This window comes from Hylobates moloch, unplaced genomic scaffold (assembly GCF_009828535.3).
Source record: "Hylobates moloch isolate HMO894 unplaced genomic scaffold, HMol_V3 SCAFFOLD_16, whole genome shotgun sequence".
NCBI lineage: Eukaryota > Metazoa > Chordata > Mammalia > Primates > Hylobatidae > Hylobates > Hylobates moloch.
In genome coordinates this window covers 14332920-14346737 of record NW_026652291.1, presented here as the reverse complement: position 1 = coordinate 14346737, position 13818 = coordinate 14332920, and the positions used below count along the sequence as shown (strand labels likewise).

General features: G+C 49.1%; 1 protein-coding gene across 7 annotated transcripts in view; it reads left to right on the top strand.

The window, feature by feature from the left end:
• Window positions 1–13818, top strand: part of DGLUCY (D-glutamate cyclase) — a 157389-nt gene that overhangs the window by 100125 nt on the left and 43446 nt on the right. For all 7 annotated transcript variants that reach the window (XM_032134610.2, XM_058429865.1, XM_032134608.2 and 4 more), the window contains exons 4-7: window positions 1839–1992; window positions 4618–4816; window positions 8215–8365; window positions 10765–10887. In XM_032134610.2, coding sequence (XP_031990501.1) covers window positions 1839–1992; window positions 4618–4816; window positions 8215–8365; window positions 10765–10887 — 627 coding nt within the window. The remainder of the gene's footprint in view (window positions 1–1838; window positions 1993–4617; window positions 4817–8214; window positions 8366–10764; window positions 10888–13818) is intronic.

The window sequence follows — 13818 nt, the reverse complement described above, 5'->3', positions numbered from 1 at the left end:
GGCTGAGACATGCAAAGCCACAGCCCAGGGTCACACAGCTGGTCAGAGACAGGATCAGGATTCAAGCCCAGGTGTGTTTACCACCAAAGCCAAAGGACTTCCATTGCAGAGGAAGGCTGGCTGCCCCCAGAGGAGGCTACAGCGTGGAGTAGGAGGTCTTCTCCTGTAGCTCTGTGAACATTGTGAGCCAGCTCAGGCAAGAATCTGCCCCCCAAAAAGATACCCAAATGGCCAATAAGACATATGAAAAGGCAGTCAGCCACACCAGCAGCCTAGACAATGCAAATGAAAACCACAAGGTGATAGATACCACTACCCACCAACAAGAATGGCTAAAAGGAAAAAGACAGGTAATATGAAGTATTGGAGATGCCCACATACCACTGGTGCAAGTGTCAATTGGCACAACCATTTTGGAAAACTGCTTGGCAGTATCTGGTAAAGTTGCACATGTGTATAACTTACCGCCCCAGAAATGCACATTTATGCACTCCAAAATGCATGTTTGTGGCATTAAAATGTTCATGGCAGCACCATTTGTCATAACCCCAAATTGGAAACTACTCAGATGTCCATCAGCAATAGGATTGGGTAAATCCTCATTGCACAAATATACTAGGCAGCAGTGAGAATGAACTATTGTTAAATGCAACGATATGAATGAATCTCACAATATATTGTTGAGTGAGAGAAGCTAGACTTAAAAGACACATAGTGTGTGATTTTGTTATATGAAGTCCAAGAACAGGCAAAAGTCGTATGTGGTGATAGAAGTCAGGATGGTTGGCTCTTGTTCCTTGATCTGGATGCTGGTTACATGGGTGCATTCATTTCATGGCAATTCACCAAGCTATAGGTTTGTGTGTGTTTGATTGAAGCATTACCTACACTTTTTTGAGTGGGGCTCTGCAATTAGCAGGTAGCAAAACTAGCCAGGCCTGTGTCCTTCCCTGCAGGGTGGTGTACACTTTTTTGAGGGTAGGTAATGCTTCAATCAAAATTTACGTTAGGCCAGTCGCAGTGGCTCACGCCTGTAAGCCCAGGACTTTGGGAGGCCAAGACAGGTAGATCACTTGAGCCCAGGTGTTTGAGACCAACCTGGCCACCATAGTGAAACCCCATCTCTACTAAAAATACAAAAATTAGCTGGGCACAGTGGTGCACACCTATAGTCCCAACTACTTGGGAGGCTGAGGCATGAGAATCACTTGAACCCAGGAGGCACAGATTGCAGTGAGCCAAGATCAAGCCAGTGCACTCTAGCCTGGGTGACAAAGTGAGACTCTGTCTCAAAAAAAAAAAAAAAAAAATTACATTAGAAGTTGGGTATGGTAGTGTGCACCTGTAGTGCCAGCTACTTGGCAGACTGAAGCCAGAGGGTCACTTCAGTCCAGGAATTCAAGGCCAGCCTTGAATAGCAAGACCTTGCCACTTTAAAAAAATCAGAAAGGGGCCGGGTGCAATGGCTCATGCCCGTAACCCAGCACTTTGGGAGGCTGAGGTGGGTGGATCACCTGAGGTCAGGAGTTCAAGACCAGCCTGTCCAACATGGACCAGTTGACCCAACATGGGCCAACAAATATCCCATGTATATTTTTAGTCTCTACTAAAAATACAAACAATTAGCCAGGCGTGGTGGCAGACGCCTGTGATCCCAGCTACTCGGGGGGACTGAGGCAGGAGAATTGCTGAGGCGGAGGTTGCAGTGAGCCAAGATTGTGCCATTGCACTCCAGCCTGGGCAACAAGAGCAAAACCCCGCCTCAAAAAAAAAAAATCAGAAAGTGTCTGCCAAGAAACAGCTGACTATACATTTTTCCCTTCTCCCACCATACCCAGAGCTCCGACCAGCCAGCCTGGTGGTCCTGCCCAGGTCCCTTGCTCCAGCTTTTGAAAGATTCTGCCAGGCCAACACTGGTCCTCTGCCCCTGCTGGGCCAGAGTGAGCCAGAAAAGTGGATGCTGCCCACTCAAGGTGCTATCTCAGAGACCAGGTAAAAAGCTTGGGTTACTGTGGGTTAAAGCTTGGGAGTGTCCCGGTGCTGTATCCAGGTGTCTCTGTCATCCAGGACCTCTCTGTCCAGCCTCAGGGACCTTCACAGTGCCTGGCACAGAACCTCACTCATGACTGTTGCTCAGGAAAAAGCTGCCCTCCCCACCGTTCTGACCCCTTCCCCTATCACCTGGCCCCTGTCCTGGCTAAGATCTTTGGGATCATGGAGAAAGTCCAGCCCTGGAGAAATCCCACTGGCTCTGCCATCTGTCCACTCCATCGCCCAAGCCAGAAACCCGCCTGCACAGGATTAAGAAGAAAATAAAAAACACTTGCATTACCAACACCCAGAGACAGAGATATTATGTCTATTCTCCCAGGCTTTTAAACTAGAACGTATCTAGTAAATGGCCCCACTGATGCTGGGTCGGGGTACCTCTCCCGCGAGTCTGCCTTCCTAGGGCACCAGCACAGTGTGGCATCTTCCCTGGCCTAGCCCTAGTCTCATCCTTTCTTCCCCCACCTTGTCATCATCTGCTTTCCCAGCAGAGTGACTTTCTAATGCTAACCCGATTACGTGGCTCTCCTCTTAAAACTCCTTCAGACTGGGTGCTGTGGTTCATGCCTGTAATCCCAGTACTTTGGGAGGCTGAGGCAGGAGGATGGCTTGACCCCAGGAGTTTGAGACCAGCCTGGGCAACGTAGGGAAGACCTGGTCTCTGCAAAATTTTTTTAAAAAATTAACTGGGCATAGCGGTGCACATCTGTGGTCCCAGCTACTTGGGAGGCTGAGGAGGATTGCTTGAGACCAGGAGGTTGAGGCTGCAGTGAGCCGAGATCATGTCACTGCACTCTAGCCTGGGCAACAGGGCAAGACCCTGTCTCAAAAAATATACATGTAAAGTAAAATAAAATTCTTCAGTGTCTTCTTATGGCTTGGACCTCAGCCTGATCTCAAGACCCATGGTGACCTGGCCCCAGCTGAGTTTCTCCGCTGACCTCTGATACTCCAGTCATCCCCAACCAGCTCCCGAGACAGAAAACTCCCCAGGAACATTCTGTCATGATCATTTTAGGATGGGAAGGTCCTTTGGAGACCCCATCTGGGCCCACAATTCTGCCTTTACATTTTTCCCTGGTGCCTCCTGTGCTGCCAACTTGGAGCCTCCTAGAGCGCATCCCCCAGTGGGCTTTCCACATGCCACTTCCTCTGCCTGGGTATGCCTTCTTCTTTGCCCAACTGGCAAACTCCTATTCATGCCTCAAGACTCAGCACCTAACTCCTTTGTGGAAGAGAATTGATTTCTCCCTTCTCTGTGTCACTCTACCTAGACGGTTGACATTCACTGCTGTGTATTGCCAGTATCTGTTTTCAATGAAGTCTCACCTATCAATTAGGATTACAAGCTCTTTAAACGCTGGGATGGGATGGGCGCGCTGGCTCACACCTGTAATCCCAGCACTTTGGGAGGCCGAGGAGGGCAGATCACCTGAGATCAGGAGTTCGAGACCAGCCTGGCCAACATGGTGAAACCCTGTCTCTACTAAAAATACAAAAATTAGCTGGGCATGGTGGCGCAGGCCTATAATCTCAGCTATTTGGGAGGCTGAGGTGGGAGAATCACTTGAACCTGGGAGGCGGAGGTTGCAGTGAGCCGAGATCGCACCACTGCACTCCAGGCTGGGCGCCAGAGTGAGACTCCGTCTCAAAAAATAAACAAATAATAAATAAATAAAAAACATTTAAAAAAAAGAAAAAAAGACTGGGACAGTGTCCTCTCCATTACTCTAGCCCCATCACCCAGCATGTGCCTGGCGTGGAGGCACAGATCAGTAAAAGAGTTTGGAGTGGGTAAAGAATGAGCTTGTAACCAAAGAAATCTTTCATCCCTACAGAAGAGTTTCCTCTAAGGGAAGAGAAAGGCCTCACCCACTACTGGCACTGAGAGGTTCCCCAAGACACATGTTCTCTGTGCCCTTTGGGCTACTGGCCTTACCTCCATAGCAGAGAGGCCACCATTTACTTTTCTTCTTCTTTTTTTTTTTTTTTGAGACAGTCTCACTCTGTTGCCCAGGCTGGAATAGTGCAGTGGCGCGATCTCGTCTGGCTACAACCTTCACCTCCCGGGTTCAAGCGATTCTCCTGCTTCAGCCTCCTGAGTAGCTGAGATTACAGCTGTGTGCCACCATGCCTGGCTAATTTTTGTATTTTTAGTGTAGACGGGGTTTCACCTTGTTGCCCAGGCTTGTCTTGAACTCCGGAGTTCAAGTGACCTGCCCGCCTCGGCTTCCCAAAGTGCTGGGATTACAGGCATGAGCCACCGTGCCCGGCCACCATTTACTTTTCTCGGTGGTTTGGCTTGTTTTGGATTGCGGGTATAGGAGACACGCTGGGTGGGAGGTGGGGGTGCGTTCTATACATGCTGATTTAATCGTTTCTGATCTGGGGACATTTGAAGGATGCCAGCAAGGCCCCCTGCTGAAAACTATTCTCCCTACCCTGGTGCCAGGGCTGGAAATTTCAGCACTAGACATCCTCTTCTCTCTCTGCTATCCTTCTATAATGTATTATCAGGGGCCACAGTGAGAGTCTGGGGCCCTGCCAGCTTTCCCCTTATGTCCCCAGGATGAGCCATCCCCAGTTCTGGAAATACGAGTTTGGTGCCTGCACCGGCAGCCTGGCTTCGCTGGAGCAGTACTCGGAGCAGCTGAAGGACATGGTGGCCTTCCTCCTGGGCTGCAGCTTCTCCCTGGAGGACGCCTTGGAGAAAGCGGGGCTCCCCAGAAGAGACCCAGCAGGTCACAGCCAGGCGGGTGCATACAAGGTAGGGACACAGCCCACAACCCACAAGGGCAGAATGGCCTGAAAATGCAGATCAACTTAAAATTCCTGGGGCGGGGAGAACATGGGCACGGGAGGTGGAAAACCTAAGCTCCAGCCCCAGCTCAGCCACTTTCTAGCTGTGCAACCCAGGAGAAATGATCAATCTCTCTGAGCCAGCCTCGGTCCCACTCACCTCTGGGACTGCTGTGAGCACCCAGTGTGGCCCTTATTCATGTTTCAGTGCCGTAAACCAAACCTGCTGGGGATTTCTCTGGCTCCTTTAACTTCAGGCACCTCAGTGAGATTTTTAAAAATCCTCCCTGGCTTGGGTGAGCCTCAGCCAGGGGGAATGAGCCTGGCACTCTCAATACCCAGGGATTTGTGGCAGAGCCTCGGCCAGGCAGTAGCTCCTGGGTTAGATCTCTGTCCAGAAAGCCGGGTCATGTTCTTGGCCGGAGGTGGCCTCTGGCAGTCACAAACACAGCACAGCCGGCGTCTCTGGGACATGCCTGCTGTGCCTCTTCCAGCCTCTACTTGTCAAGGTGAGTGCACTCGATTCCCTTGTTCCACAGACCCTTCCTGGACATCTGTTGGTAAAGTCTGAGAGTTCACTCTGCTCCATCAGTGGTCAGCCAGCATAAACAGCCAGGCTCCAGGTTTCTTTATTTATGGAGGACTTGGATCAGAGATTTTGTCTTGGACTCTGGGACATTTATTAAAATGTCTTGGTTTGGGCTCCTGCCAGAGAGGCCCCAGCTGCCTCTGATCAGAAACAAAGCTGCCCATAGTCTGTGCTGCCCTCATGGGTGAAGTGTGTGCCCGAGCGGTTCTCTTGAAGCTAGGGAAGGGTGGGGATGGGACCCCAGCTGCTGGCGGGCACCCACAGCAGGCTCTGGCTCTGGAACACACCACCCTTTGTAGGAGGTGGGAGCTGAGAGGGGCCCTGTGGCTCGTCACATGCAGATTCTCATTTTAGATGAGGAAACCGAGGTCTAAAGAGACAAAAGGACTTCCCAAGTCCCAAAGCCAGATGGGAACCCGGAACTCCTGGCTCCCATCTGTACAATGTCAATAGCAGAGATGTGAAAATTAAATGATGCTTTGCCGTCACAGGGTCTGCTGATATGGCAACTGTTTGTTGCCTACAAAGGTGCAAGTAAGTGCCCATAGTAAGTGCTCAACACGGTCTGACTGACCCCGATGCTTATCAAATAGCTTTCAGTGTAATATTGACACCTCTGCCCCTGGGCTCCAGGGAGAGATGGCCAGACAGCCATCTGGGATTCCACTGGCCACCCCCAGACGGGATGTGTCTCAGCCTTGGGGAGCGCTGCCTGGCTCTGCCGGTGGCTCCAGCACGTCCCCTTTCCTGGGTGCTATTATGCAGACACGGTTGGCAGCCACACCGAGGTTCCATCTTGCTGCCGCCAGGGTGGTGATAGCAAGCTCTTTAGGTGGTGGCCAAGACTGTCACAGTGGATTACAGTCCTGGCCGTGTCCTAAATCTTTCATAAGCTTTCTTGCAGGCACCAGAAACCATTCAGGAGGTGGGATGGGGGAGCGAAACACTAATAAAAGTCACACAGATCAAACCGGGCAACATCTGTTAAGGCAGGAGATACCAGGCCGTGCTCCATGGGGTCTGGAGACAGGCTTGTCGCTGGTGTGGATTCAGGAGGCAGAGTGAACACCAGCTCCTCCTGTGATGTTCTCCCTTGCCTCCCTCTGCCTGTGATTCACCAGAGGCTGTTTACCTGTGGTCCATGGCCCTTGCAGTCCCTAGAGAAATTCAGAGGCTCTATGATATTGGATGGGAAAAAAAGTACGTTTTTCTTTTCCCTTCTTCCCTCCCTCCTTTCTTTATTTTATTTTTATTTTTGACAGTTCTTGCTCAGTTGCCCAGGCTGGAGTGGTGCAGTGGCACAATCACAGCTCACTGCAGCCTCAACCTCCTGGGCTCAAGAGATCTTCCCATCTCAGCCTCCCGAGTAGCTGGGACTATAGGCATGCGCCAGCACACCCAGCTAATTTATGGTTTTTTGTTTTTTGGGTTTTTTTTTGGTAGAGATAGGGTTTTGCTGTATTGCCCAGGCTGGTCTTGAACTTCTGGGCTCAAGCGATCCAACCTTCTTGGCCTCCCAAAGTGCTGGTATTACAGGCATGAACCACTGTGCCCAGCCTCAATTTTCTTTTCTTTTTTTTTTTTTTTTTTGAGACGGAGTCTCGCTCTGTCACCCAGGCTGGAGTGCAGTGGCGCGATCTCGGCTCACTGCAAGCTCCGCCTCCCGGGATCACGCCATTCTCCTGCCTCAGCCTCTCCGAGTAGCTGGGACTACAGGCGCCCACCACCACGCCCGGCTAATTTTTTTGTATTTTTAGTAGAGACGGGGTTTCACCGTGGTCTCGATCTCCTAACCTTGTGATCCGCCCGCCTCGGCCTCCCAAAGTGCTGGGATTACAAGCGTGAGCCACCGCGCCCGGCTCTCAATTTTATTTTCATAACCTCAACTCACATTTAGCATTTCCTTCAATTATGAATGTGGGCAGCAAATGGCTGTCATATCAGCAGACCTTGTGACTTCATGGCTGGCAACGGAAATCACAGATATCTTCACATCACGTTAGAGTTCTTCCTGATGTTTCAAAAATATCCTACATACTGATCACTACTTCAAAGTTACGATGATTGTAGAACTAGCATCTTGTTTCTTAGGCTGCTACTGAGGAAGCATGCATATTGTCTCACATTTTTCCTTTTTTTTTTTCTTTGAGATGGAGTCTTGCTCTGTCACTCAGGCTGGAGTGCAATGGTGTGATTTTTGGCTCACTGCAACCTCCGCCTCTTGGGTTCAAGCAATTCCCCTGCCTCAGTCTCCCGAGCAGCTGGGACTACAGGCACGTGCTACCATGCCCGGCGAACTTTTGTATTATTAATAGAGATAGGGTTTTACCATGCTGGCCAGGCTGGTCTCGAACTCCCGACCTTGTGATCCGCCCGCCTCGGCTTCCCAAGTGCTGGGATTACAGGTCTGAGTCACCATGCCTGGCCACATTTTTCTATTATTTGATAACTGTGCTTGCAGGATAATTGGTTTCCTTTGGAATCCTGTGCGTTTTCTTGTATGCAGTTAAAAGCATTACTTTGACCAGGGGTCCACAGCTGTACTAGTCTACCAAAGGGGTCCGTGGCACACAAAAAGTTAAGATTCCCTATTTTAAACCAGTAATTAGCAGCAAACTCCCTCTCTCTATGTCACATAAAAATAGAAGCTATTTTCTATAACAGCGACTCCTCCTTCATTTAGCTGCCTTGAACTCTGGTGCTCAGAGCTTGAATGTGTGCTAATTTCATTTTTTAACATTTTCACTTGATTTTTTTTTTTTTTTTTTTTTGGTCAGACAACAGTGCCTTGTGTTACCCATGCTGGCTTCTGCTGCCCTCTGGTGGTCACGATGAGGCCCATTCCCAAGGACAAGCTGGAAAGGCTGGTGCGGACCTGCTGCTCCCTCGGGGGTGAGCAGGGGCAACCTGTTCACATCGGCGACCCAGGTCAGTGTCTCTCGCACCTGCCCATGATCCTGACAGCCTCTCTCGGAGTTGGGCCCGAGAAGCAGACAGGAGCTTGCCACGTTCCTAAGCTCCCACGGCTTGTCTTTGTTTTTATCAGGGGTCTCCAGGGGTAAAGGCCGTGAACAAGGCTCAAAGGCTCCGGCAGCTATATCAGGGCTGGGCTTACAGATGCCCCTCAGGTTTAAAGGTGCCACCCTTGGCAGAATAGCCAGTCTCACTGTGGTGTAAGTTTACATGTATCATATCCTTTTGGGTTTTTACCGAGGCTTAATAATATATATATATATAGGAAAAAAAAATATATATATATATAATGAATATATATATTGGGTTTTGTCCACAATTCCTGGCTCATAACTCTGAAAATTCTTAGAACCTCCAAAATGCTGTATTTTGTCTGATAGGTTCAGGGTGGGGCTGGTCACCGGAAAGACTAAGGTAGGATTAGAGGGTTGGGACTTTCAGCTCCACCCCTCCGCCCAACCTCCAGGGAGGAAAGAGGGGCTAAAGGTCAAGCTGATTACCCGCGGCTGATGGTTTAATCAATCATGCTCATGTAATGAAGCCTCTGTAAAACCCCAAGAGGATAGGCTTCAGTGAGCTTCTACATCGCTGAACACATGTAGGTTCCTAGAGGGTGGTGCCTAGGGAGGGCGTGGAAGCTCCGCACCCCTTCCCCCACACCTTGCCCTGGGCATCCCTTTATCTGTATCCTTTGCAATATCCCTTATTTTATTTTATTTAATTAATTAATTTGTTTATTTCTGAGACACAGTTTCCCTTTGTCGCCCAGGCTGGAGTGCAGTGTTGCAATCTCAGCTCACTGCAACCTCCGTCTCCTGGGTTCCAGCGATTCTCCTGCCTCAGCCTCCCAAGTAGCTGGGATTACAGGCGCCCACCATCACGCCCAGCTAATTTTTGTATTTTTTGTAGAGATGGGGGTTTTGCCATGTTGGGCCAGGCTGGTCTTGAACTCCTGGCCTCAGGTGGTCTGCCCGTCTTGGCCTCCCAAAGTGCTGGGATTACAGGTATGAGCCACCGCACCTGGTCTGCAATATTTTTTATAATAAACTGGTAAACATAAGTAAATGTTTCCTCAAGGTCTGTGAGCTGCTCCAGGAAATTAATCAAACTCAAAGAGTTTGGGTTTAATCACACCCAAAGAGGGTTAGTCAAACTGGAGGCCAGTTGGTCAGAAGTTCTGGAGGCCCGGACTTGCAACTGGTGTCTGTAGGGGGCTGGCCCTGGGGACTGAGCCCCCAATCCATGGGTTCTGATGCTATCTCCAGGTGGAATGGAATTGGAGGGCACCCAGCTGGTGCCTCCTGCTTGATGGTGGGGAGAAACCCCTACAAATTTGGTCACAGGGGTCTTCTGTGTTGATGACTGTTATTGTGGTGTGAGCACAGAGGAAACACACCATTTAGGTAGAGTTTTTTTCTCTACACGCTCACCCACTGGGGATCTTTGATAAATGTCAAGCTCCTATGAACTTCCAATGAATCTGGGGTTGGGGGAAGCCAAAGCTGGCAGCAGGGCTCTTTGTCCGGAGATTTGAGCTCAAAGTAACTTCTAATCTGGGCTGCTATTCATTGGTATATTTGGGTAGGAGATGGCTTTGTTCCATATGTTAATTTGAGCTGAAATCCATTGATCCCCAGCGTATTAACTCAACCTGAGAGTGAGTGAACAGATCCAAGATGAAGAGCCAATATCAAGACGCTGTGCAGGCCTCTTAGAGGGCCTGATGAGAGTTTGAGACTGGGCCTTGGATGAGGGTCCAAGTTTGGTATAACCTGAACTTGCTCAGCTGCATAACCAACAACATTAGGCAGAACCTAGCCTTTTGTGAAAATGCAATCAGCACTTGCTAGCTTCATCACATGAGGATGATTCAGGACCACCCACCAGGGTGGTGTCTGCTGAGGAGTTTTATCATTAGCGGGGATGGATTGGGCCCAGCACATCCATCTTTGCTGTCTTCGGGATTAGGTTGCTGCTGGTGTCAAGCAGCTGAGGTTAGGTGCATGAGATGTGACCCAGCCTGGACCAACATCAACCCCCCAAGGCTGGCTTTGGTAGCAATCTGCACAATGAGAGTGCTAGGATCAACGCACCCAAGGATCCTTCCAGAAATCACGCCACGCAGTTTGAGATTCTGTGTTCTGAAACCAGCACTCCACATGGACTGTAAATTATAGAGTACCCTAAGTTGTCAAAGCCTCAGTCCCTATTCTCCTTCACCTCTTCCTCAAATACCATTTACAACAATCCTGCAACTTGTGTTTCTTTTTTAGAGAAAGAACCATAAACTACTAAACCAGTTCTAATTGGATGCTCCCTGCTGAGGGAATTACATTTTCCTTTTCCATCTGCAGAACTGTTGGGAATCAAAGAGCTTTCCAAACCTGCCTATGGGGATGCCGTGGTATGTCCCCCAGGGGAGGTTCCAGTGTTCTGGCCTTCTCCGCTGACCAGTCTCGGAGCTGTCAGCAGCTGCGGTACGTTGGGGGATAACGGGGCAATCGCTCTGCCCTAGGATGGAGGCCAGTGGGGTCTACTTCTTGAAAGCATATTCTCGCAGTACAGTGATTTAAAAATAAAGCCATAAAACAAAACACAAAACAGAGGCCTACAACTACAGTGAATCTCTCTCTGGTCTCCTTTTATTTATTTATTTATTTATTTATTTATTTATTTATTTATTTATTTATTGAGACAGAGTCTCACTCTGTCGCCAGGCTAGAGTGCTGTGGTGCAATCTCGGCTCGCTGCAACATCCAACTCCGTAGTTCAAGCAATTCTTCAGTCTCAGCCTCCTGAGTAGCTGGGATTACAAGCACATGCCAGCAAGCCCAGCTAATTTTTGTATTTTTAGTAGAGACAGGGTTTCACCATGTTGGCCAGGATGGTCTCGATCTCCTGACCTCGTGATCTGCACACCTTGGCCTCCCACAGTGCTGGGATTACAGACGTGAGTCATCGTGCCTGGCCTGGTTTCCTTCTTTTAATCCCAGGGCTAGATCTCCTTACCAGAGCACTTTGTCTTACAACTCAATTTTTTTGTTGTTGTTGGTTTTTTGGTTTTTTTGAGACACAGTCTCACTCTGTTGCCCAGGCTGGAGTGCAGTGGCACGATCTCAGCTCACTGCAGCCTCCGCCTCCTGGGCTCAAGCAAGGGATACGTGCCTCAGCCTCCCAAGTAGCTGGAATTACAGGTGCATGCCACCACACCTGGCTAATTTTCGTATTTTTAGTAGAGACGAGGTTTTGCCATGTTGGCCACACTGGTCTCAAACTCCTGGCCTCAAGTGATCCTCCCACCTCGGCCTCCCAAAATGCTTGGATTGCAGGCATGAGCCACCGTGTCCAGCCTCAAATATGTTTTGATTAAATATATTTCCTTCCTTTCCTTCCTTCCCTCCCTCCCTCCCTCCCTCCCTCCTTCCTTCCTTCCTTCCTTCCTTCCTTCCATTCCTTCTTCTTTCTCTCTCTCTCCCTTCCTTCTTTTCTTGTCTTGTCTTTGTTTCTTTCTTTGACAGGGTCTCACTCTATTGCCCAGGCTTGAGTTCAGTGGCATCATCATAGCTCACTGCAGCCTCAAACCTCTGGGGTCAAGTGATCCTCCCATCTCAGCCTCCCAGGTAGCTGGGACTACAGGCATACACCACCATACCAAACCAATTTTTAGAAATTTTTTGTAGAGATGGGGTCTTGCTATAATGTCCAGACTGGTCTCAAAGTTCTAGGCTCAAGTGATTCTCCTGCCCCAGCCTCCTGAGTCATAGGGATAACAGGCATGAACCACTGCTTCAGCCGTTTTGATTAAATATATATCTTTATCTGCTGAAGCATCCCAGCCCATTCTAGCAGGAAGACTAACCTTTAGCTTGGCTTTCTGAGACATTTTGGAGATTGGTGGGGCCTTGAAAACAAAGGTGAAGCCAAGAAATATAACTGAACAAGTCATTTCCTGTGGTATTTGCAAGGTGATTATAAACAAGGCCAGCAGTAGTACATTTTTTCCAAGGCCTAGGTGATATTACAATGAAGAGACACACGAGGGCGCCCTCCCTAGCTCTCAGTAAGATAGGAAGGTGACAGAAACATGAAAAATAACAGGTATTGCAGACCATGGTCATGGACACTGGAAAATTCTGGCCAGGCCAGCCACACTTGCGCTGTAAGCACAGAATCTAGTGTTACTTTAATTTATTTTTAAAGCATTCAGGAGAGTTCAGCTATCAAAATGGCCTCATGCGAGGGAAAGATCATCCCTAATGTGGTGATGAGGCATGGCTGCCAAGATCCACAAGATTCCATTCGTTCGTTTAAGTACTGTGTTGAGAACCTGCTGTGTGCCAGGTGTGCACCCAGGCCTCAGGAGTACAGTGCTCCATGGGACAGGATGGAGTTCCTCTGGGCGCTCATGGTCTTTTCTGAGTGTGTGTGTGGGCATGTGTGTAGACACACACACCCATGTGCAGTAAACGTCCCCCAGCCCAGTGGCCTCACCGCTTTCCCACCATCGGCTGTGGCAGGTGCCCTGCAGAGGAGATCTCACTGCTGTGGGCACCCCAGCATGGCATGTTCCAGCCCTTTAGTTCTGACAACGACAGCACAGTTGATTGTAGATGAGAACAAATGACATCAGACAGGGACAATCTTGAATCATTCTCAAATTCCTTTTTTTTTTTTTTTTTTGAGACAAGGTCTTGCTCTGTCACCCAGGCTGAGTGCAGTGGCACGATCACAGCTCACTGTAGCCTTGACCTCCTAGGCTCAAGCAATCCTCCCACCTTAGCCTCTGGAGTAGCTAGACTACAGGCATGCACCATCATGTCCAGCGAATTTTTAAATTTTTGTAGAGATGGGGTCTCACTATGTTGCCCAAGCTGGTGTTGAACTCCTGGTCTCAAGCGATCCTCCCACCTCAGCTTCCCAAAGTGCTGGGATTATAGTCGTGAGCCACCATGCCTACCTTGAACTTCAATATTTAAAATTTGATTAGCAATAGATTATTTGCTGCAGACCTCACAACTGATGGGGGCAAAACCCAGTGTCATGCTCTGAGCTGACTGTTCTGACGTCTACCTGGCTTTGGAGTGACCAGTTTTAGGTGCCATCCAAAACACAGACAAGTGATGATTACATTCATCAGATTCATGACTTCTTCCCCTTACACATCAAATCTAAAAGTTATGTATCAGTCAGATTTTTATTTTGAAGTGCTGGCTGACTCTGGATTTCTATTAAATATGAAACTTTAAGCCAAGTGTGGTAGCTCACGCCTATAATCCCAGCACTTTGGGAGGCTGAGGTGGTCGGATCTCTTGAGGTCAGGAATTCAAGACCAGCTTGGCCAACATGGTGAAACCCCGTCTCTACTAAAAATACAGAAATTAGCCAGGTGTGGTGGCACACACCTATAA